The 24,759-nt window shown below is 44.0% G+C and overlaps 1 protein-coding gene across 1 annotated transcript; it reads right to left on the bottom strand.

The window, feature by feature from the left end:
* Window positions 1-16,049: 16,049 nt before the first annotated feature.
* On the bottom strand, window positions 16,050-20,996 carry LOC147621023 (uncharacterized). Its single transcript, XM_086825275.1, has 3 exons — window positions 18,075-20,996; window positions 17,325-17,912; window positions 16,050-16,973 (listed from the first exon to the last, which is right to left on the bottom strand). The coding sequence occupies exons 1-3, from the start codon at window positions 20,683-20,685 to the stop codon at window positions 16,555-16,557; spliced, it is 3,618 nt and encodes a 1,205-aa protein (XP_086681401.1). The 5' UTR covers window positions 20,686-20,996; the 3' UTR covers window positions 16,050-16,554.
* Window positions 20,997-24,759: the final 3,763 nt, after the last annotated feature.

The following is a 24,759-nucleotide window of genomic DNA, read 5'->3' as shown; positions in this document are numbered from 1 at the left end:
CTAAGCATAATACCTGAATGAAAATGAATATACGGAGACACAAAATAGAAAGACATATATACATAAAGAGAACAGAACAATCTTGCTTTATTCCAAAGAGAAAATATGATACAATCAGTAGGCCAGCCTTGGAAAGTTCAAGATTCATCCGTTGATACTGCTTGCTTGTAGTATCCATTGGTATTGTGATTCCCTCGATGGTAAGGTGCGTGGACTGGGTGTTAAGGAAGCACCGTTCTTGTAATAAAGTACTCTAGCTAACATTCAGCTAGCCCTGACAATTGGTGGTGTTGACATGCGGCTCTGTGGAGGAAAGGCGATTGTGGCCTGTAGCACAGGCCAACCTACGACCAACACTTGGCATGCCCGGTGGGTTAAATTCCCAATCCAACGACTTGAACCCAAAAATTTTACAGTGTTCCGGAGTGTTAGGCGCTCCTTAACATTGTGTCGATGGCAATTACCCAGAGATAGGCACCATGTTAGATGCTCCTTAGCATCTAACATGCTTGGGGGAGTTTTGATCACAGCCTCCTGGAGAGGCTTTACTGATGACTGCACAGCAGCACACTTACTGCCTAGACTTCTGAACCCAGTGTGGCAGGCACATCTTGCCCTTGATGTGGTAGGAGAGATCTGGAAGGCGGAAGATGAAGCATGCCTTCTATGAGATAAATTCTGAGGATTGGTTTCTAAAGAAAACTCACAAAAGAAAAATTCTGGGGTATGATTGGCTTCTTCTAAGTGAGCTTGCCTTGAGTTCCTTGATGTGAGCAAGGATCTCATCCTTGTCTTTCTTGTCGCTCTGTTTGCTGCTCTTTGTAGGACATCATCATGGTGATTAAACGATCATGCAGCTGGTCATGGTTCTTCTGAAGAGCTGTGGCATAATCCTTGAGCACAGCTAATAGTTGCAGATTTCTCATGTCGATAGTTGCCTCCGGGTTTTGTTTGGCCAGTTCCTAGATAGGCCTCTTGGGAACAGACTTTGATGTTGTAGGCATTGCCGTTTCCCATGTTTCGGTTGCTTTCCTAACTTCACTTACTTCAGAGGGCAAAGGGATGCTCTCTTTGGGCTGAGGTGAGGATGCCTCTGCCTCTTCTAGTGATATACCCACTATATTTGGTAGCAACACTGACATGGGAGAGGCAAAGGAGCTGCCCAGATAAGTGAACATGAGCCCTAGTGTCTGGTTCCACTACCTTGCGGCTAGTAGCTTCATAACAGTGCTGCCCTCTTGCAGCTGGTCTTTTGTTGCCATGGTTGCCAACCCTCCATCTTCCAGAATGTTGGCTTCTTTGCTCTCTCCCTTCAAAGTAACCTCGCTTGCCATCACCAGAGCCATGATTGCCTTGCTTGCAGATCGTCATTAGCTAGAAGCTGGCCTTTGGAACCCACCCTTCGATCTCCAGTCTTGCGAAGAAGGCGGTGTTCTTCCTGGCCCACCTTGTCCTCTCCGTTTGTTGTAAAGGTCTCTACCGCCACCACCAGATGACTGGCCTTCATTGTAGAAACCCCTAGTAAGGGCTTTGGAAGCCACCGTAGGTGTGCTGCCTTCTTCTGCAGGGTAATGGTAACCTCAGCCACCATACCTAGAACTAGAAGGAGGAACTCGGCTCTGTTGGACTTTTGGAGTGTGTTGTACCTCGTAGGGTGCGGGCGTATAGACGGGCAGTACTTCAGTTTTGAGGAGGACAACTGGGGTGAGGTTTTCTTGGGTTAGCAGAGCTAGCCCTTCTTCATATGTGTGTTGCTATTCTCCAAGAAGTTGGTGTTTTTGTTGCCCATCCACTACTACGGTGCACCATCAGTGTTGGTGATGGTGCTAGAGAGAAAGGTGCGAAGGTCACCATGGCTGGGTGCAAAGCAGCAGGTGGTTTGCGAGAGAGGATGTAGAAGGTATTTGGCAACGTGAAAGGTTGAGGCTTTGAGTGAGAAGAGGTGCTGCATGCAAACAGATAGAGACACAAGAATTAATTGGGATTTGTGGTGATTTAAAATCACCGTGCATGATTGGCATGCAATGGTTGAAAATTCTTGATGGGGCTGCATCACATTGCTCGGCACTTGAGATGAATCTTTCATGATTTTTTGGAGAGGGGCAATGTCATCAAGGTGATGGATACCCAGGTAGTGGGTTAGTGGAGCTGCCTGCATCATCGATGAAGGGATTAGGTGGCATCAGTCGCGCAGGTGGTAGCTAGCTTCTGAAATCGCTCCCCGTTGAGTATGTCGAGTAGGAAGGTGTTGTCAGAGAATTTTTCCACTACCCAGAATGGTCCTATCCACCGGAGCTTCAGCTTTTCCAAATGCGGACCCATGCGAGATTGGAATAACAAGACCGGATCTTCTTTCTTAAACATGCGAAACTTGGAGTGGCGATGATTGACCCACTTTTACCTCCTCTTTTGTACAACTGTGGGTGACAAAGAAGCTCTTGAAGCGTTCTTCATCGCAGCTGGATGACAAAGAAGCTCTTTAAGCGTTCTTCATCCAGCTTAAGGAGCTGGTCGAGGCGATGCTGCAGGGACTCTTTTGCGCTTAACTTCTCGGAAATAGAAATTCGGAGGCTCGGCACTAGGAATTCCATTGGTACCACTGCCTCTGTGTGCCATATACTAGTTTGAATGGGGTCATTCCGGTTGAGACCTTGTATGTTATGCGGAAAGCCTATAAAGCTGAGTATAACTTTTCATCCCAGTCAGTGTAGTTTTCATTGACCAACTTTGTGAGGATTTGCTTGAGGATTTTGTTGGTTGACTCGGCTTGACCATTGGCCTGTGGGTAATACACTGTGGATCCTTTATGGATGATGAGATGCTGAGTGACCAATTCCTTAAATAACATCATTTACAAAGTGCTTGCCTTGTGGTCAGTAATCAGTTCGATCGGGCATCTGAACCGAGTGATTACCATCTTGTAGAGAAATCTGGCAGTTGACTTGGTTGTGTTATCCCAAAGTGCTCGAGCTTCTACCCCACTTGGTGCTATAATCTATGGCCACACTAGGATGTACTTGTTACATGTGAAGCAGGCTAGTGGCTTAAACGGGCCGATGAAGTCGAGGTCCCATTTTTGGAATAGTTCAAGGGCAAGGATCGGGTTGTGCGGCATCTTCTCTCTGTCGACTGGCCGAGATGTTGGCATACGTCACACTGCTTGGCCCATCTATAGGAATCACCGATTATAGTCGGCCACTTGTAGGATTTTCCTCCCGGTTACTTTTCCGGTGAAGTGTCACCACTAATTCCTTAATGAGCTTCTCTGAGGACAGCTTCTTGTTCATGTGGTGGAATGCACTGCCGCAGGATCTGATTAGTCTCCTTCTTGTATAATTGGCTAGCTATCACTTGGAAGTACCGGCTGTGGACCACAATCCGCTTCCGTTTGTGATCTCTGGAAAGATTATCCTCTATCAGACTTGTGGCAACAAATGTTAGCATTTCATCATACTAGGTTTGGGGAATTGGGATGACTATGTCAGTTTGTGAATAGCTTGGCATCTGGTAGGTCATCTGCTACTCTGCTTGGGGCTTCTCTGGATTCCAGCCGGGATAGATAATCCGATACTGTATGATTTGAACCCGGGGTGTGCACTATTGTGAACTCGAACTCTTGGAGTATTAGCATCTGCCTTGCCAGTTTGCCTGCCAAACTCTGCTTGTACGCTAGGTACAACAAGGTAGAGTGATCCACATGAAAGGTAAACTTGTTACCTAGCAACAAGTAGTGTCAAAACTTGGTGAGACTCAGTAGATCATGCCAAGGGCTTCCTGGTGTGTGGTTGAGTAATTCCACTTTGCATTGGAGAGCCTTCAACTAGCATAGTAGACTGGCCAGAACCATTTCTTTTCAGACTCCTGCATGAGAATGCTGCCAATTGCCACATCAGAGGCATCCACGAAGACGTGAAAGGGAGATTCCCAGTTTGGGGCTTGGATGACAGGTGCTTCAGACATGAGCTTGAGACGCTGAAACACAATGTCTTCTACACCTATTGGGTCAAAGGTGCTTTGATTTGCTGGTTTAAGGGGACAGCTACGTGAGCCAGATACCGGAGCATGCAGCTGCGCCCTCTGACCTACCCCAAAAAGCTTCTGAGCTATTTCACATTTATTGGAATTGGAGCTTTCTGGATTACCTCTACCTTGGCTAGGTCGACTCCAATGCCTTCCTTGGAGACAATGTGGCCGAGAAGCATACTACTTTGGACAACAAAGCACACTTAGCCGCATTCAGGCTTAATCTGGAGACTTGGCACTTGGGTAGGCACAACTGCAAGTGTATCAAATGCTGCGATGATTTCCCAAAAACACTGAAATAAGCAAATGAATACCCACATGAAAGTGGTCAGAAAATCAGCAAAATTTTCTTGGGCCATGCACATAAATGTGGTGGGAGCGTTCTTAAGCCCAAAGGTCATTACGTTGGATGCAAAGGCTCCCTACTGTGTGATGAAAGCTACTTTCTGCCGATCTTCTAAGGCCATTTGAACTTGATTTTATCCACTGAATCCATCCAAGAAGGAGTACATCTCATGGCTGGCTACAACATTAAGCAAGGAATCTGAACGGTAAGGGAGAAGGATAGGAAATGGTTGTGGCATTCAGTTTTTGATAATCCACACACACCCACAACTTCTGGTTTTTCTTTGGAACAATCATGATTAGGGACAACCAATCAATTATATGAATCTGATGAACCAGCTTCTCTAGTTCCTCTTTAACCCTTTTGGCATAGTTTGAATTCATCTGGTACCTCTATTGCCGAATAGGGATGGCATCTTCCTTTAGATTGATCCGATGTTGGTAGAACATTGGATCAATCCCTTTTATCTCAGTGTAGCTCCATGCAAACACATCTTTAAAGGACGTGAGCAACACCTGGACTTCCTCTTCAAACTCAACATTCAATCTGGCACTGACTCGGACCATCTTTGGGTCTCATTAGTTCCTAGATTCATCTCCATCAATTCATCTTCCTTGACCCGCTTGGAGTGCTTGAGGTCCTTGCCAAAAGCCTTTTCCACTGCAATGATGTGTTGGAGGCTTGGGGTACTGCCATCATCTGCCAGCTTCATTCGGACTTTGCCCTATGCTTTGTGTCAGCACACAGGATCAGGTAGCTGACATCTTCACCAAAGCATGGGTACAGAGAAGCTCCGCAGATTCAGAGCTTCACTTGGTGTACATGAGATGGAGTTGAGCTCGAGGGGGAGTGTTGAGATATTGAGCTCTAGTGAGGCGGTGGACACTAATGACCCGCCTGGGAGATAGGCCCACACTTACACCACTGGCATAGTTGGTGAGATCTTGGGTGATATGCGGCCAGTGGGATGACAGGCTGTGTGACAACCATTCTAGAGACTTGGCATAGTTATAGCGCCAGCTCATTTAGTTGGGTTCACACTATAGAGAACCCTCGTATGTATTGGTTGAGTACCTTTCATATTATGTGTACTCTTATCTTTGTATATGGTGTGTTGAGTGTTGAGTGAAGAAGAAGATTTTCAGCCTCTCACCTTGTGTGTTCTCTATTAGGGTTTTGTGAGTGTGTGTGTGCTTGCAAGAGCTCAAGCTCTCTTCCCCCCTGCATCTTTTCAAACTTCATGGAGGCTCCAAAGGAAGTGGAGTCGGATCATCTTTTTTGAGAGAGAGAGAGAGAGAGAGAGACCCCACAACCCAATGTAACCTGCCCCAACAAAGTAAAACCACCTCTGAGCCACCGATGATGTAGGCCACGTGGTAGATGTATGTGTGAGCACTTTAGTCAAGGTCGCGGGCACTTGTAGTAGCCTTGGACACATAGAGAGAGAGAGTGTCAAGGACTATGAGTTTAGGGACTTGAGGCACTGGTCGCGGGCTATCAAGTAAGAGAGAAACTTGGTATAGGGTCCAAGTGTGCTAGGAGTATTCACTTGAGGGGAGGTGTTGAAATATACAAGTGAATAGGGTGTGTGCGGGAACAAGCCCTTGGTTAGAGGCTGTAAAAGAGAATGTGTAAATGTAAAAGAACCTGTGAAAAGGTGAGAAGAATCTACTGGGAGAGAATAAAGGGTAGCATGAGAAGATTTAGGAAGTGTGGAGATATTCTGGGAAAAGTGAAGAGGTGGAGAGAATCAAGCAAAAGAGGTGGAGATATTCTGGGAGAGGTGGAGTGAATCAAGGAGAAATCAGTGGGATTTGATGCTTTGATGTAAACTCTATAAATTGAGGCATTGGCCTAATGAGAATTTGCTGGTTTTTGATTATCCATGCCTACATTAAGCTATTTGTTAATTACTTACTAATCACTAATCACTAATCACTAATCACGTTGTCAGGCATTTTTCTGAGAGGTATTTTGGGCTTGTGTATATATGGATGCATGGCATGTGTGAAGAGTTTGGCTTTGAATGCGTTGCCAGATGTACAGGGTGGACGGTTTGGTTTTGGGCTTGTGCAGGCCTGTCCGAAGTATGGTTGCTGGAGATGACATCAGCCACTTGGTAGCTGAATATGTGTGCGCGTCAAAATACAATGGGCACTCGAAAGATCGTATTCGAAGATATATGAAAGCATGGGCAATTAAAGGTGTGGCCAATGTAGCTTGAGCATTGGTGTGGAAAGGAAGGGTGGCCATCCATTAGGCTTTAAGCAAAATAAAAAAATGATAATAATGTGGCCAATGAAGCAAAGGCCACATGGCTGTTATATTTTATTGCCAACGTGCTGCCAGCACAGACGTTCAGGAAGGCTGCAGAAGCGTGGAAGTCGGCGGGCCGGGTTCTAGGTGTTCGCCATGTAGAGTCGGGGGCTTCCCTGGAAAAAGCAGCCGCGGAGAGAGAACAAGGCGGCCACAGAGGATCACAGCGAAGTGAGAGGGGCTGGAAGGCCACCTCTGTGTGCGCTTGACAGGTGACAGGCTGGTGTCAGGGGCTCTCTTGCGTAGCCGCAGGCACACAGAGAAGGGGAGGTCGCCCTGGAGAGAAGCTGCAGCAGCGAGACAGGCTGGCGGCGTGGACGAGAACGTCCCTGGTTTAGGTGTTGGCGGTGGTTGGAGCCCCCTGTGGCAACCACGTGGTCGTGGGTTCGTGTGAGGTTCGTGTAGCTGCTGGCGACAGTGGAGAGCAGTAGCAAAAAGGCGCCGAGCGTGGAGACGCAAGGTGGGCATGAAGGGGCTTTCGGGCGTGTGCAGCCACAGGCGCAGGAGAGAGCTGCAAGGTGGTGTGTGGCTAGGCGCAGCCGAAAGCACCCTGGAGCGGACAGAGGAGATACGCCTTTTGTGAGGTGGTGTGGCCGCCTTGTAGGGAGCCGGGGGGCTTCTCTGGCGAAGAGGATGCACAGGGGCTCATGGAAGCAAAGCGGATGATGCCTTGGGATTAGCTGATGATAAGAAGGAAGAGGAGCTGGATACAGGATGCTTTGAGGATGATTCTTTACCAGATTCTACAAGGGAGGAGGATGGGGTAGAGACTTGTGGTGAAGTGAAGATGGTTTGCAATGCAGATGTGGAGAGTATGGAGGAAGATTCTATTATTATGGATTTTCTTGGACAGCGTGATGATGGTCTGGTACCTGCGAGATGAATGGTATGGATGTTGTTCCATTGGATGCATTATGTGCTGAGGAGTCTTTGGATGATGATACCAGGGGGGTTGGCAACACTCAAGAAGGTATGCATGTGGATTTGGTTGATGAAGAGCGTTGTGATGAGAGTATTGTACTTGAGGATGATATATGGGAAGTTGCTAGCCTTGATGAACAGGAGCCAGAGGTAGACATGGATGCTGATATGGTCGAGAGTGTAACTAAGGCTTCTTTACGTGTTGCTGAAATGCTAAAGGCAAAGTCCATGGATGACAAGGGTTCTGAACCAGTTGGGTTGTATGGTTGTGAAGAGATGCCTGAAGTACAAGAGCTGGAAGTGCTTGTGGACACTGCTGTTGGAAGGGGTCTAGACTTTTGTGTGCAGAAAGGTCAAGATGCTAGAACCTGGCCTTCATTGGTATTGATGAATGGGATGCTAAATGCTGCAATGCCACAGGTTTTGAAGACGAGGAGGTTTTTCGTGGGTGAAGTGGATGGAAATGATTTTCTGATGCATATGGTTGATGTTTGGTATACAGTGATACAGCCATGGTGTTTAACAAATATTGGGGAATGGGATGGTGAGTTGCTGTTTCCTTTTGATCCTGGTGGATAGCTATTGGACTTTATACTTTTGCTGCTGGGCATGAATGCTCTAGCAGATGGGGGGGTTGGCAAAGTATGCCAGGTGTTTTTCTGAGAGGTATTTTGGGCTTGTGTATATATGGATGCATGGCATGTGTGAAGAGTTTGGCTTTGAATGCGTTGCCAGATGTGTACAGGGTGGACGGTTTGGTTTTGGGCTTGTGCAGGCCTGTCCGGAGTATGGTTGCTGGAGATGACATCAGCAGCTTGGTAGCTCAATATGTGTGCGCGTCAAAATACAATGGGCACTCGGAAGATCGTATTCGAAGATATATGAAAGCATGGGCAATTAAAGGTGTGGCCAATGTAGCTTGAGCATTGGTGTGGAAAGGAAGGGTGGCCATCCATTAGGCTTTAAGCAAAATAAAAAAATGATAATAATGTGGCCAATGAAGCAAAGGCCACATGGCTGTTATATTTTGTTGCCAACGTGCTTCCACAGCGCAGACGTTCAAGAAGGCTGTAGAAGCGTGGAAGTCGGCGGGCCGGGTTCTAGGTGTTCGCCGTGTAGAGTCGGGGGCTTCCTTGGAAAAAGCAGCCGCGGAGAGAGAACAAGGCGGCCACAGAGGATCACAGCGAAGTGAGAGGGGCTGGAAGGCCACCTCTGTGTGCGCTCGACAGGTGTTAGGCTTGTGTCAGGGGCTCTCTTGCGTAGCCGCAGGCACACAGAGAAGGGGAGGTCGCCCTGGAGAGAAGCTGCAGCAGCAGCGGGACAGGCTGGCGGCGTGGACGAGAACGTCCCTGGTTTAGAGGTGTTGGCGGTGGTTGGAGCCCCCTGTGTGGAAACCACGTGGTCGTGGGTTTGTGTGAGGTTGGTGTAGCTACCTGCTGGCGACAGTGGAGAGCAGTAGCAAAAAGGCGCCGAGCATGGAGACGCAAGGTGGGCGTGAAGGGGCTTTCGCGCGTGTGCAGCCCCACAGGCGCAGGAGAGAGCTGCAAGGTGGTGCTTTCAACAAACTGGATGCTGCTCCCTCTACTTTTGCCCTATGCTTCCTCTATATTTCACACTCCCGACTTCGCTAATCACTTTGTTAATGATGTTGACTCTAGTATTTGATCCACCATAGCTCATCACATTGCTGTAATTTCAACAAACTAGATGCTGCTCCCTCTACTTCTGCCCTATGCTTCCTCTATATTTCACACTCCCGACTTTCGGTGGCCTTGCCCATGGAAATAAAAGCATGTGAAGGTAGTCCTTTGGGCATCGGCCACATCCTTGGGAGGAAAGTTTCCTCATGGTGGGTAGAATTCAAGTCTTCGGTACGGGTCTAGTGGAGCCATTGGCTGGGCGGGGTGGACAGCGGCCACAACGGGAGCTTGGTTCACTGGTTGCGGAGGGGCTCTCCTCCCATTGTACTAGTAGGGTTTAGTGGTATGTGTGTCCATTCTGTAAATGGCACACCAGATTTCATTCAAGTCACACTCTTCGGCTCCGTGTCCATGATTGGCGACACCTCGCACACCAATGCAAAGTTACGAAGATCTAGAAGAGTCAAAAACCTTGAGGTTGACTTACGATGGTTATGTGGCACATCACTATGCTTATATGGCAAAAGTTATGCAGGTTATAGAGCCCACATGTTTTGATGAGGGTATTGGAAATGTGTATTGGGAGAGAGCTATGAATGAGGAGATGGATGCATTGTATGGAAATGAGACTTGGGATTTGGTGACATTTACTGAAGGCAAGAAAGCTATTAGATGTAAGTAGGTGTATAACAGTGATGGTAGCATAAGCAGGTATAAGGCTAGATTGTTAGCCAAAGGATATGCGCAGACACATGGGATTGATTATGAAGAGATGTTTGACATGGTTGCAAAGATGGCAACTGTGAGAGTTGTGATTGTGATGGCTACAACTAAAAGCTGGTTTTTACATCAGATAGATGTAAAAAATGTGTTCTTTCATGGTGACTTGCAAGAAGTGTATATGGATCAGCCCACCTCATTTTGAGGATAGAGGTCACCTAGAGTATGTTTGTAAGCTTTGTAAGGCCTTATATGGGATGAAGCAAGCTCCACGAGCATGGCATGACAAGATTGCTGAGTACCTTGTCACTATTGGCTTTCATATGGCAGATGTGGATCAGTCTTTGTGTGTGCACAAGAGTGATAAGGGTATTGTGATCATAACCATCTATGTATATGATCTTATTATTGGGGGTGAAATTGGAAGATATTGAGCATGTCATAAGTCTTCTCAAAAGGAAGTTCGACATGAAGGATTTGGGAGAACAAGCCTACTTTTTGGGCATTGAGGTCATTTGCACACTTGATGGTATTTGGCTGTCATAGAGACAATATGTATTAGACATCTTGTCCAAGTATTGGATGGCTAGTTGTAAGCCAATCTCAGTGCCATTAGATCAAAATGGCAAGCTTAGTGGAGATGCAGGTTATGTGTTGGAGGACCCCACTATGTATAGGACAATGGTGAGGAGATTGATCTATGTCATAATTAGCACGCTAGATTTGAGCTACATTGTTGGCTTAGAGAGCCAGCTTATGCAGGTTCTATGCAAACCACATCTTGACTGTATGTGACACACACTTTGGTAGGGCCACTATTGATTATGTATTGTTTTATATAGTAGGTGTACCATTGGAGCTTTATGGGTACACAGATGCAGATTGGGCAGGTAGCATCTCAGTCAGGAGATCTACCAGTGGATTTATATTTTGATTGGGGAGTGCTGCTATGACATGGAGCAACAAAAAGCAGCCCATGCTTGCCTTGTTGAGTACAGAGGCATAATAATACAGAGGAGCTGCAGGGGCAACATGTGAGGTAGCTTGGTTACACAAGCTAGTTCTGATTTGGATTGCATGTGGAGAGAAAGGTTGTCATATATTGTGACAATCTTAGAGTATACAGTTGGCCAGAAAGCCAATTTTCCATGCGCGGATGAAACACATTGAGGTACATTACCACTTCATTAGGGAGAGAGTCTTGGCAGTAGGCGACATCGAGTTGGCCTACATGAGCACACAAAATCAGATCATTGACATCTTCACAAAGGCCTTGGGAACTAAGAAGCTCCACACGTTTTGAGATACGCTTGGAGTACATAAGCTGGGGTTGAGCTTGAGGGGGAGTGTTGAGATGTCAAGCTCAGCATGAGCTAACACTCACGAGGCGCCTGCATGACCATTTGACATTTACATCACTGGCGGGTTTGGTAGCTCGCATGGACATATCTTTACCATAGATTCTACAACTAGACTACACCGACCACCTATCCACTCTACTTAGAGTGTTCACATTATGGACCACTTTTATATACTCTAGTATGTGTGTGTCAGTTTCTCTCTTTTGTAGACCTCTTTTATTGTGAGAAGAAGAAGAACAATTTTCAGCCTCTCACCTTGTGTGCTCTCTTCTAGGGTTTGTGTGAGTGTGTGTGTGCTTTGCAAGAGCTCAAGCTCTCTTCTCCCCTACATCTTTTCATCCTGTGCACCAATCCTTGTCACAATGACAAGACCTCATGAACGATTTCTCAAGGTCATAGAAGATGATATGCAAAAACGAGGTCTAGTATGGGCAAGGGTGAAGAACATGTTTAAGGATGAGGTGACATAGGAGTGGGCTAACTTGATAGGGAAAACGTTTTTGGTGTGCTTATGAATTATCCATATGCATAAGCCTCATCCATAAGAAGGCTAGTACATAAGGCTCATGCATGAGACTTATGCATTAGACATATTCATAAGCCTCATGCATGAGGCTTGTTCATAAGGTTTATGCATGAGGCTTAGGAATAAGCCACATGCATGAGACTTGTGCATAAAGCCTCATGCATGTCTCATGTGTAAATCTTATGCATGAGGCTTATGCATTAGCCCCATAAGCCTCTATGCATAGACTTTAGAGAGCTATACATCTCTCAAGAGGTGGCCATATGCCTCATGCATTTACATTTACATGAGGCTAATGCCTAAATATTATGAGTGCATAAAGCTTACGTATTGGCCATATTATGAATAAGCCTCATGCATGAGGTTAGTGCATAAGCCTCATGCATGAGACCTATACATTAGCCATATGCATAATCCTTATGTATGCGGCTTATGCATAAGGTTTATGCATGAGGCTTATGCATTAGCCATATGCATAAGCCTCATGTATAAATCAATATGCATTATCATCATGTATAAAGCTTATGCCTATTGCTAATGCATAAATTGGGTTCATAAGCTTCATGCATGAGGCTTAATGCATATGTCTTTCGCACTCACATACCAACTCAAGCGTGCTTCCTTTTATAAATCTACACATAGAAATATGAGCTCCTACTAGTATCCATTTGAGAAAAAAACAAGGGGATCCATGCAATGCTTACTTATATATTCTCTCAGTTTCCTATGGTAGTATTTGATATAGATGTCACTTGATACCATACATGGTGTAAGAAAACTCACTCGGCATTCCCTTGATTGTGGACACACACACACACACACACACACACGTGTATAAACCGTATATAAATACATAAACAAATAAACAAGCATACATACATACATATATTCACAAGGATATATTTTGGTATGCATTGGGAGAGGGGGTGTTTCATCATTGGGTATCACTATATAAGTCATGGAAGTAAACATTAGACCCCACCTTGATGGCCCTCTACAACCTCTTGGGTGCTTCTTCCTCCCAAGGAAATCTACATCATCAAGAAGTGAGCATGTCTTAATACATGCACAAGGCATGAGAAGAAGTGATTCTAAGAGTGTGACTCTCTTTATTGGTCTAGAAAAAAGTGTTCTGAAGAGTGATATTGGTCAAATTTGAAATTTCAAAGTAAAGAGGGTGGATGACAAGGTATAGGGGGCTACCAGTCAAGGGGAAGAAAATGCGGGAGGCCGGATGACAAGTTGTAGGGGGCTACCAGTCAAGGGCTAACAATCAAGGGGAGTAAAATGTGGGAGCATACCATCGCTCTTTTACCACCCTTGACATTCTCTTAGGTTACTCTTCCCAAAGAATCAAATATTATTGCATCCTCACTATGGGGACACCTCATCAAACAGTGCAAAAAATTGGCATAGACCCCAAAACTCCTTTCTATGGGGTCATGCTCGAGGAAACTCATAAGGAGCACTCTTGTGTGGTGAGTTCAAACATGACACCTTGAGATCTAATACCATATATTACTCTTTTAGGATCAAGGTAATAATTTTAGATTATCTTGCACTCACCAATAGAAATATTAATAATTTTAGAAATATTAATAGAAATATGGCTTATGCATTAGCCATATGCATAAGCCTCATGTATAAATCAATATGCATTATCATCATGTATAAAGCTTATGCCTATTGCTAATGCATAAATTGGGTTCATAAGCTTCATGCATGAGGCTTAATGCATATGTCTTTCGCACTCACATACCAACTCAAGCGTGCTTCCTTTTATAAATCTACACATAGAAATATGAGCTCCTACTAGTATCCATTTGAGAAAAAAACAAGGGGATCCATGCAATGCTTACTTATATATTCTCTCAGTTTCCTATGGTAGTATTTGATATAGATGTCACTTGATACCATACATGGTGTAAGAAAACTCACTCGGCATTCCCTTGATTGTGGACACACACACACACACACACACACACACACACACACACGTGTATAAACCGTATATAAATACATAAACAAATAAACAAGCATACATACATACATATATTCACAAGGATATATTTTGGTATGCATTGGGAGAGGGGGTGTTTCATCATTGGGTATCACTATATAAGTCATGGAAGTAAACATTAGACCCCACCTTGATGGCCCTCTACAACCTCTTGGGTGCTTCTTCCTCCCAAGGAAATCTACATCATCAAGAAGTGAGCATGTCTTAATACATGCACAAGGCATGAGAAGAAGTGATTCTAAGAGTGTGACTCTCTTTATTGGTCTAGAAAAAAGTGTTCTGAAGAGTGATATTGGTCAAATTTGAAATTTCAAAGTAAAGAGGGTGGATGACAAGGTATAGGGGGCTACCAGTCAAGGGGAAGAAAATGCGGGAGGCCGGATGACAAGTTGTAGGGGGCTACCAGTCATGGGCTAACAATCAAGGGGAGTAAAATGTGGGAGCATACCATCGCTCTTTTACCACCCTTGACATTCTCTTAGGTTACTCTTCCCAAAGAATCAAATATTATTGCATCCTCACTATGGGGACACCTCATCAAACAGTGCAAAAAATTGGCATAGACCCCAAAACTCCTTTCTATGGGGTCATGCTCGAGGAAACTCATAAGGAGCACTCTTGTGTGGTGAGTTCAAACATGACACCTTGAGATCTAATACCATATATTACTCTTTTAGGATCAAGGTAATAATTTTAGATTATCTTGCACTCACCAATAGAAATATTAATAATTTTAGAAATATTAATAGAAATATGGCTTATGCATTAGCCATATGCATAAGCCTCATGTATAAATCAATATGCATTATCATCATGTATAAAGCTTATGCCTATTGCTAATGCATAAATTGGGTTCATAAGCTTCATGCATGAGGCTTAATGCATATGTCTTTCGCACTCACATACCAACTCAAGCGTGCTTCCTTTTATAAATCTACACATAGAAATATGAGCTCCTACTAGTATCCATTTGAGAAAAAAACAAGGGGATCCATGCAATGCTTACTTATATATTCTCTCAGTTTCCTATGGTAGTATTTGATATAGATGTCACTTGATACCATACATGGTGTAAGAAAACTCACTCGGCATTCCCTTGATTGTGGACACACACACACACACACACACACACGTGTATAAACCGTATATAAATACATAAACAAATAAACAAGCATACATACATACATATATTCACAAGGATATATTTTGGTATGCATTGGGAGAGGGGGTGTTTCATCATTGGGTATCACTATATAAGTCATGGAAGTAAACATTAGACCCCACCTTGATGGCCCTCTACAACCTCTTGGGTGCTTCTTCCTCCCAAGGAAATCTACATCATCAAGAAGTGAGCATGTCTTAATACATGCACAAGGCATGAGAAGAAGTGATTCTAAGAGTGTGACTCTCTTTATTGGTCTAGAAAAAAGTGTTCTGAAGAGTGATATTGGTCAAATTTGAAATTTCAAAGTAAAGAGGGTGGATGACAAGGTATAGGGGGCTACCAGTCAAGGGGAAGAAAATGCGGGAGGCCGGATGACAAGTTGTAGAGGGCTACCAGTCAAGGGCTAACAATCAAGGGGAGTAAAATGTGGGAGCATACCATCCCTCCCCCTGCTCTTTTACCACCCTTGACATTCTCTTAGGTTACTCTTTCCGAAGAATCAAATATTATTGCATCCTCACTATGGGGACACCTCATCAAATAGTGCAAAAAATTGGCATAGACCCCAAAACTCCTTTCTATGGTGTCATGCTCGAGGAAACTCATAAGGAGCACTCTTGTGTGGTGAGTTCAAACATGACACCTTGAGATTTGATACCATATATTACTCTTTTAGGATCAAGGTAATAATTTCAGATTGTCTTGCACTCACCAATGGAAATATTAATAATTTTAACTTTTGCAAAATCTTGAAGTATAAATTGGATACAAAAATTGCCACCCAATCTAGTTTCAAAAAAAAAACCCATCTTGTGGTGTAATTTTCACGGCTTAAATTGAGAAAAACCGATTGTGATTTTTCCTAGCCTTGAATTTAAATAGTCAAATTTTTATCATTTTTATTTATAAAACCAACTAACCTATGTATTTTCTCTATAAAAATCGGTGGAGTTTGAAGGTCATGCTTTTTCTCACTTGTTCAAAAAAAGTCTATTTCTAACATTGACCCAATTATCCAAAAGATATATATATTTAAGCTCTTACAACTCTAAAAGAGAGTGTGTTCAATGTTCATACATCATCATGTATACTAGACCATGATTGTCCTCTTACACAAACACCATTAAGAGCACATATGTAATATTTAAGTTTTTACAACTCTAAAATAGAGTTGTGTTCATACATCATGTATACCAAACCATGATTTTCCTCTTATACATCATTCAGAGCACATATGTAAAAATATAAATACAATTGTACACACTTTGATGATCACCTGGACAAGAGCACGTCTCCTACAACTAATAAGAAGAGATTTTTCACATAATCAAAGTATTCCCCTTGCTTCTTTGAGATTTCTTATGGCTTTTATTAGTTATTTGAGAAACTTTTATGGCTTCTCCATGCTTTGCACACTAATATTTATACTTTGCATCTTCTGGCTTTTTCTATATTTAATGTAATTTTTTTTTGTAGGAAGGCACTAAGATGTATCACAAGTAGTAAGACTTCACCTCTAAAGTGAGTAATCATCTGAAAGGTGACGACGAGGTTTGATTGACTCTTCGATTCTCTCCAATATATCCAAGTTTCTCAAGTTGGAAGTACTTCTATTCCCCCTAATTTGTAGCAGTCTCTGCAGCACCTGTTTTGATGTTGGGCGCTCTGATGGATACTGCCCAGTACACATGAGAGCCAATTTCATAAACAAAAGCACCTCTGTGTCACACCTTGAAGCTTCCACTTCAACACGCAAACTAGGGTCAAGTGCATCAAGGAACCTCTCTGGAAAGAAGCTTTTGGCCCACTTTGACATGTCAACCCCATTGTCAAAGAGTTCACTTGTCGGCTGCCTTCGAGTTAACATACAGAGTAGCACAACTCCATAGCTGTAGATGTCTCCCTTGGTTGAGTGGTGAGAAAGTGTAGCACACTCTGCAAAAGGATAACAATATAAATTTATGGTATACACTATAGTGGTATTTGAGGAATTTGGAATTTCTCCTAGGAAAGACACTTAACAAAAGGAGCAAATGCATCAATTAGCTTTCTATTTGTCACCCACCTAATTATGTATCTATGTATCTATATGTATGTATTAATGTGTGTTTGTGTGTTCACATACATCGACTAGCTTTCTATCTATCTAGTTGTTTATATATATATCTCTGGTTATATGTATGTATGTGTGCATGCGTGTATGCATATATATGTGTGTGTGTGTGTGTGTATATGTATATATATACATATGTGTGTGTGTGTGTGTATATATAGAGAGAGAGAGACCTGGTGCAATATATCCTATAGATCCCTTGAAATGGGATGCTGATGAATAGGAGGTGGTGTTGGGGGTTAGGAACTTTGCTATGCCAAAATCTGCTACATGTGCCACATTGTTCTCATCAAGAAGTATGTTGCTTGGTTTCAAATCACAGTGAATAATAGGCACATTGCACTCATGGTGCAAGTACACTAATGCTTTCCCAACATCCAGTGCTATGTTCAGAACCATCTCCCACTCCAATCGAAACGTTTGGCCTTGCTTAAACAAAATCTCTTCGAGGCTTCCATTGGGCATGTATTCTAGAACTAGGACTTTCATGTCGAGATTACAGCAGGTGCTTAGAATAGGTACAAGATTTCTGTGCCTGATCTTGCCTAATGTCTCACATTCTTTGCGGAAGATGCGCTCTACTTCCTCAGGGTTATTTTCGAAATTGAATCTTTTTACAGCCACCATTAGTCCATCTTTTAGTATGCCCTTGTACACCTTGCTACTACCACCACTTCCCAAGAGGTTGCTTTCATCAAATCCACTTGTGGCAGCCAGAAGCTCCTCCGAAGTGACTCGAAATGATATTTTTTCGAGTGGATCTAGGAATGAAGCAACAAGCACAAGAAAGTCAGGTTTTCAAGTGCTACTACTAGAAAAAAGCATGCTATATATATTCATATCGTCAAAGCCTGCAAGCCAGTAGAGTAATGCCAATACATACTAGCTTTGGAAAGGTTCATGCGAGAGCAGCTGTGCCTTACCTTGGAAGAACCTCCTTTGCCCAACGTTTGGAAACAATTTGGATCGGATGCACCACAGGAAAGAACCACAGACGATTAGTGTGACCCCAAATACGCTACAAACGATAGCAGTAATCACCCATTTCTTAACCTCAGAATGGGTAGGCATTGCAGGGCAGCGGATAGCTAGTGGTGGGCCACAAAGCCCGGCATTATCTGAAAAGGATGCAGCTGTCAGGTTTGTGAAGAATCCTGTAGCAGGGATTGGACCCTGTAGCTGATTGTGGGAGACGTTGAAGAAGTTGAGTTTTGGTATGTCAGCAAGCGCAACAGGTATTTCTCCTGACAAGTTGTTCATGGAGAGGTCCAGGTGGAGAAGGTTCTTGAGCTTACCTAATGCTTCTGGAATTGTTCCATTTAAATTGTTGTGTGAAAGACTCAATGTTTGAAGGGAGGTGCACTCACCAAAGGTAGCAGGAATCTCACCCCAAAGCTTGTTGAAAGAAAAATCGATGTTTTGTACAAAGATCAGTTTTCCTACCTCGTTGGGTATCGATCCGGTGAGGGAATTATGAGATAAGATGAGGTTTAATTGGATGTGGGGAAGGGTGAGCAGCGAGGTCGGGATGGCACCCGTGAAGTTGTTATGTGACAGATCAATATCCTCTAAGTTATGGCAGTTTCCCAGGCGCTCAGGAATGCTCCCTTGCAATGCATTTTCCTGCAGATGCAGCTTTCGCAGAGAAGAGAGACGGCTCAGATCAACAGAAAGGGCCCCTTGCAAGGCGTTGCTTTGAAGATCTAGCTCGTAAAGCTTGGTGCATCTGGAAATCTCACCTGGGATGGGCCCTTCCAGCTGATTTCCTTGGAGGTCCAGCAATTGGAGACCAGACAGGCTCCCGATCACGCTGGGTATCGTGCCGGTGATGCTGTTTCGTGCGACTTCCAAGCTAAGAATCGCCGTGGCATTGGAGAATGTCACCGGCAAGTGACCGGAGAACTGGTTGTCAGACAGATCCAACTCTTGGAGATGGGGGAGCTTTGCAAGGAAGGGTGGCAACAAGCCGCGTAATGAGTTGCTGGAGAGCTTGAGGTGCTGCAATTGTGAGCAGTTGGCGAGGGACGGCGGCAGAGGGCCGGACAAGTTGTTCTCTAGCAACACAAGGTTCTGCAGGGCGGCCAAGGATCCGACATGGGTCGGGATAGCACTCTCCAGATGGTTGACGCCCAAGTCGAGGTTGGCAAGGTTGGCAATGCTGGTGAAGGTATCCGGGATGGCCCACCTCAGGCTGTTCATGTTTAGGAACAACAGCTCTAGATGCGACAGATTACCTAGCGTGAGAGGGATATGCCCTGTCAGTTGGTTCCCCGTCATGTACAGCTGCTCTAGATTTGCCAGCAAGCCCAGCTCTTCGGGAATGGATCCCTGCAGCTTGTTGAAAGCCAGATCCAAAACTTGCAGGCCAGAGCAGTTGCTTAGGGTGGTCGGTATCTCGCCACTGAGCGAGTTCTTCTGCAAGCCAAGATACCCCGGACTTGGGGCAAGTCCCTCTGAGTCCTGTGCGCTGAAAGAGATGGCGCCCAGCTCGTGCGGAATCGCACCCGTGAATGCATTTTCTGAGAGCTCCATGAAAACCAGCCCTGAGCAGTTGTGCAGCCCGCTCGGGATCTGCCCTGTGAAGCTGTTGTTGTACAGATTGAGCACTTGCAGTGATGAGAGTTGATCTCCTAGCGAGGGCGGTAGCTCCCCGGACAGGCGGTTGGAGAAGACAGAGAGCTCCACCAACGCGGTGCAGTTGCCCAGCGTCGGCGGCAGCATGCCGGAGAGCTGGTTCGCGAAAAGGCGCAGTACGCCCAGCTGTTGCAGGCGTCCGTAGTCGGCTGGGATGGGGCCATTGAGGTTGGGGTTCATGGAAAATTCGACCTGGAATAGCTGTGAGCAGTTGGCCAGCGACACCGGCAGCGCGCCAGTGAGGCTGTTGAACCACAAAAACAGATATTGCAGGCTTGGCAGGTCGCCGAGAGCAGCCGGTATGCGGCCGGTGAGGTTGTTCCGAGCCAGGTTGAGGGTGTCAAGCTGGGTGCAGTTGGCCAGCTCAGCTGGTATACTCCCATGCAGCCAATTGCGGTCAAGACTGAGCTCCTGTAATTGCCATAGCCTGCTCAGAGATGAGGGGACCTCCCCAGACAGATGGTTTTGGGCCAGATTTAGCACCTCAAGGCGTGCAGGTAGATCTGGCGGGACCCCTCCAGTTAGCACATTTTCTGACAGGTCGAGAGTTCGGAGCCAAGTGAGGTTGGCAAGAGACTCGGCGATGGCGCCTTGCAAGCCGAGGCCTGGAAGCTCCAAGCCGACCACTTTGCCTCGCCCCCGCCTGTCGCAGCTCACTCCCACCCACTTGCAGTAGAACAAGGCGCCGTCGCCTGATTGGCGGGACTGGTTGCCCCAACTGGACAGCGCGTACGTGCCGTTGTTGAGGCGCCGTTTGAAGTCCGTCAGCACCGTGAGTGATAGAGCTGCTTCGCCGCCATTATAATGGTGAGCTTGCACGGCGCCCAAGTCAACAACAGAACACAAGAACAGTAGAAGGAAGAAGTGCACACAGAAGCAGCAGCTGATGCGCATCCTCATTTTCTCTCTCTGGATTCCAAGGGAATTAGTTCTCCCTCATAGACCGGCCGGCCCCTTAATTTATACCCCAACGCCCCCACGCTCGCCTTGGTCATCACAACCATAGTCCCTTCGTGCACTTTGGATATGCTATGAACTCAAGGAAAATGACTCATGGATGAATACGATCCCCTTTTAGTGGTTCACACCAATTGGAGATATGTGCCTTGTCTTGTTCAATGGTAAGTACGAAAAGCCCCATGTTGTGCTTTTCTTCCCACTCTCTTGCTTTACCTTCATTCACGCTCAGGTGGAATGTTATGATCCATCCCACCAAGAAAATATTTCACTTTTTTGAAACCCTCTTCTTTCACGAGTCAAAAAGTCCTCTTCTCGTGCCCACTAGCTTTTCTATTTGTTTTCTCAAATCACAAAGAAATTGAGCTTAGTAAAATAAAAAAAATCATTTTAAACATCAGGCCATTTTGGGGTGTCAATATGTGCCCCATGAATTCTATTATACTTACATTCACACAAAGAATATGTAACTAGATCACTTTTCATATGAAAGGAATTCTGAGAAGAAGAAAGAAAATGCTTTTGTATTTGCAGCAACAACCATAGGCTTTAAGAAGAAGAAATGCTTATACTTTTAGTGATCTACATACAAAGAAAGGCTTTTCTTTTCCTAAATTTACCGAAGACTAGTTACGGTTGATGTTACATCGACCAGTCTCTTTTATGATACTTTTTAACATGTAAACTATCTCAATATTTTTTCCCTTGAAAGTTATATACAAAAAATAAAAATTTAATACTTTTTTCCCCTTAAAAGTTATTCCATCATATTATTTGAAAATCGAAGTTCCATATGTGTCCTTCATATCCATCAGGAGAGAGAGAACCTAATCTACAATTAGCTTTATTCTCAACATAATTATTAAATGCTACCAAGGTTAAAAGCTTCCATTTTATTAGTTAGTATCAGACTAACTAATGTAGTAATAGGAGACAATACTACACTTCTTGAAATAAATTTGATTGTTGTAGCACTTGGCTATTAACAAAACGATTTCCCACGTCCACCTAACCTCCCATAATAATGTTAAAAGTTGTGTTGAAAATAAACTCTACTCCAACCAAGCTTTATCCCCATAATTTGTTAGGTGGCTTTATAATTACTTCTACAAGGCGTCAGAAAGTCCTTTCCACTTAAAGGTATATGTTAATATATTCTAAATTGATCAGGTATAAATATCATTATTACACCTAATGTGCAAATTGTATCATCTTGAGAAAAAGGTCCCTTCAACGCTAATGTTAGCATGTAATAACAAAATCGCTCTCTTGACCTTCTTTTAGCGTCCGCAATTATTACACATGTTGAATTTATCATTTCAAAATGAGAGGTTTTTTTACCATTGATAACACATTTTTAACTTTTTTGATTTGCTTCCACCACCATCCTCCCTATGATAATGCCACATTGACCACATCACCCCACCAACCCACATCCACCCAATAATAATGTGTCATGAGAAAATAACTCTTTGATACTTTCTTGTTGAAAGAGAAATCCATTTTATTAGAGAATGCCTCAATAAGAAACAAAAATAAGTAGTGCCGTGTAGAAGATGTATTCTACCTTGTGGTGGGAATGAATTGTACTCATTTGTATTTTCCATGCTCAAATGTGTCTATGGATTACCTGTTTGTATTTTTCATGCTCAAATGTGTTTGCATATTACTTTATGTAATGTAAACTATAGAGCCGTGATAACTTTTGAAATGTAGTGAACGAATGCTTACAAAATAAAAATGTTCCAAGAATGAAAAAAAGCCTCGATATGGTTTTATTGGCACTCGCAACATTTTCATGAAAATCAATTGTTTATGGGGTCTTAATATTGCCATCAAATTTTGACATAAATATCAAGAGTAATACGAATGCTATAAATTTTTTATCATTCTATCCATTCCACCCATTGCTTTTGATTTTATCCTTAAAACCTTGATTGACTAAAAGACCAAGAAATTTACAAGACAAATTGAAGACAAAGTTCAAAGAGCCAAAATGAATCTTCATATTTATCATATTAAATCATGAATAAGTATAAGGATACTTGTGAGCCCCCTACCTCGAACTTCTTGGCATGCCTAGCTGGCCTTGTCATTGGGTCTTGACATTCCATTTTCAAGCCCAAGAGAGTAATCTAAACTCAAAATCTTGTGGACATTGGATTAACAACGTTTTTCTTTCTTGCTTATACAAATACTTCAACAACTTGAGATGCAAGCTACATGCTATACTATGTCAATGAAATATCCACTTCTAATTCAAAGCTTTTAAAATCTATCATATCCATAAGGAAAAGCACCAAGCTCATCCGACCCACCCTCAGCTTTAGTACATCAGCCACCCACCATGCTTTCCTGTCAATTATTACTCCATGATGACACTTGACAATCATGGTAAACCCAGCCAATGAACCCTACACCTACACTACTATAGGTGGGCCTTTATTGATGCCTTTTCTAATGGAAATGAACATGTAAAAGAATCTTAAAAGGCTACTCACTATTGGTTACGAGCCAGATTGGGGGTAGAGGGACTATTGTTGAAGCGTTGGGATGAGTGTGAGTGTGGTGTTCCCTCACAACTAGAAATGGGTGCGCGCTCACACGAACCACCATGGCAACAACTCGATGAGCGATCTCGTCTTCCATGGCTTGAATCAGTCGAGCGAGCCATGGGCGGGGTGTCCATCACCATGACTTGTGTGATGGTGGGCTATAATGGTTGTGCAAAAGTGCCATCCCTTCACCCAAAGTATGCTTGAGACATAGCCCTTTACTCGCGGCTCAAGATGAAATTAAAAAGCTCTTTGGGAGATATTCACTGTAGAGTAGGCACGATGATGGAGATATTGGGGCTATATGCAGGTGTGTCATTTGGTGTGCAATCCATCGTCTACACACACAAACATATTGGGGCTATATGCAGGTGTGCCATTTGGTGTGCAATCCATGGTCTACACACACACAAATAAAGGTGGTTATCTATATGATTATGCAAGTGTATAGTGTTTGGGGCATACGTGTGTGGCATCATTGTGTCCATGCTTCTAGCATGACTCTAAGGAGAGAGAGAGGAGCATGGTCGTGAAGGATCTACCTACCCAAATCCCACATCGAGGGGGCAACTTCAACAGCAAGTAGATGCATACAAAAACAAACCAGGGCAATGCAATTAGGGCACTTTTTACCAGAGAGAAAGTAAGCTAATTGGAGTCTCGAGGGATGGCTTGTAGCATGAGAGACCAATAGAGAGCTTGAGCTTGTGAGAGTAAATCAGTGGAAACCCTACAAAATAAACATAAACAAGACATATTAGCAAAACCGTGAAATCACATATACACACACACCCCACACGACACACACACACAATCAAAAGTCAGGGCGGAAGGGCTATCTACTAGATCTACAGTCTCGAGGGAGATCTTGCAGCATGAGAGACCAAGGGTAAAAGGCAAGGGCTATCTACTAGCTCTGGAGTCTTGAGGGAAGGCTTGTAGCATGAGAGACCAAGGAGAACTTGTGAGAGTAAATCAATGGAAACCCTACAAAACAAACACAAACACAAACAAAACATGCTAGAAACATTGAAAGAGCGGGTCTACACCCAGACACCACACACACACACACACACACACACACACACACACACACACACACACACACACACACACACACACACACAATTAGAAGCAAGAGCAAGGGGAAGGACTTAGGTTAATCCCTAAGAGATGGGGGGGAGGTGCAGAGAGGGTCGCACCTTCTCCACAAGCTATTTCTCCCAAAACTACAAAAACACAAAAAATGTGGATAAGTGACTTGGCATCGATCTGTTAAAAATCCCCAAAGTCAAAATAAGCATCCAAAAAGCCGTCAAAAAAGCATTGGAAAAAGTGTCAAAAACACTTTTTACTTTTTTGATGCTTTTTTCAATGTTTATTTTGACCCTCGCTGCGTTTATTTTGGCCCCTGCCACTATTTGGCAGTTCAACATGAGTGTTGCGGCACCCCATGGAACTA

Source organism: Cibotium barometz, chromosome 31, assembly GCF_041138505.1.
Source record: "Cibotium barometz isolate CiBa-2024 chromosome 31, ASM4113850v1, whole genome shotgun sequence".
Lineage (NCBI taxonomy): Eukaryota > Viridiplantae > Streptophyta > Polypodiopsida > Cyatheales > Cibotiaceae > Cibotium > Cibotium barometz.
Note: the sequence above shows the minus strand (reverse complement) of the source record. Positions and strands in the feature narration are given on the sequence as shown.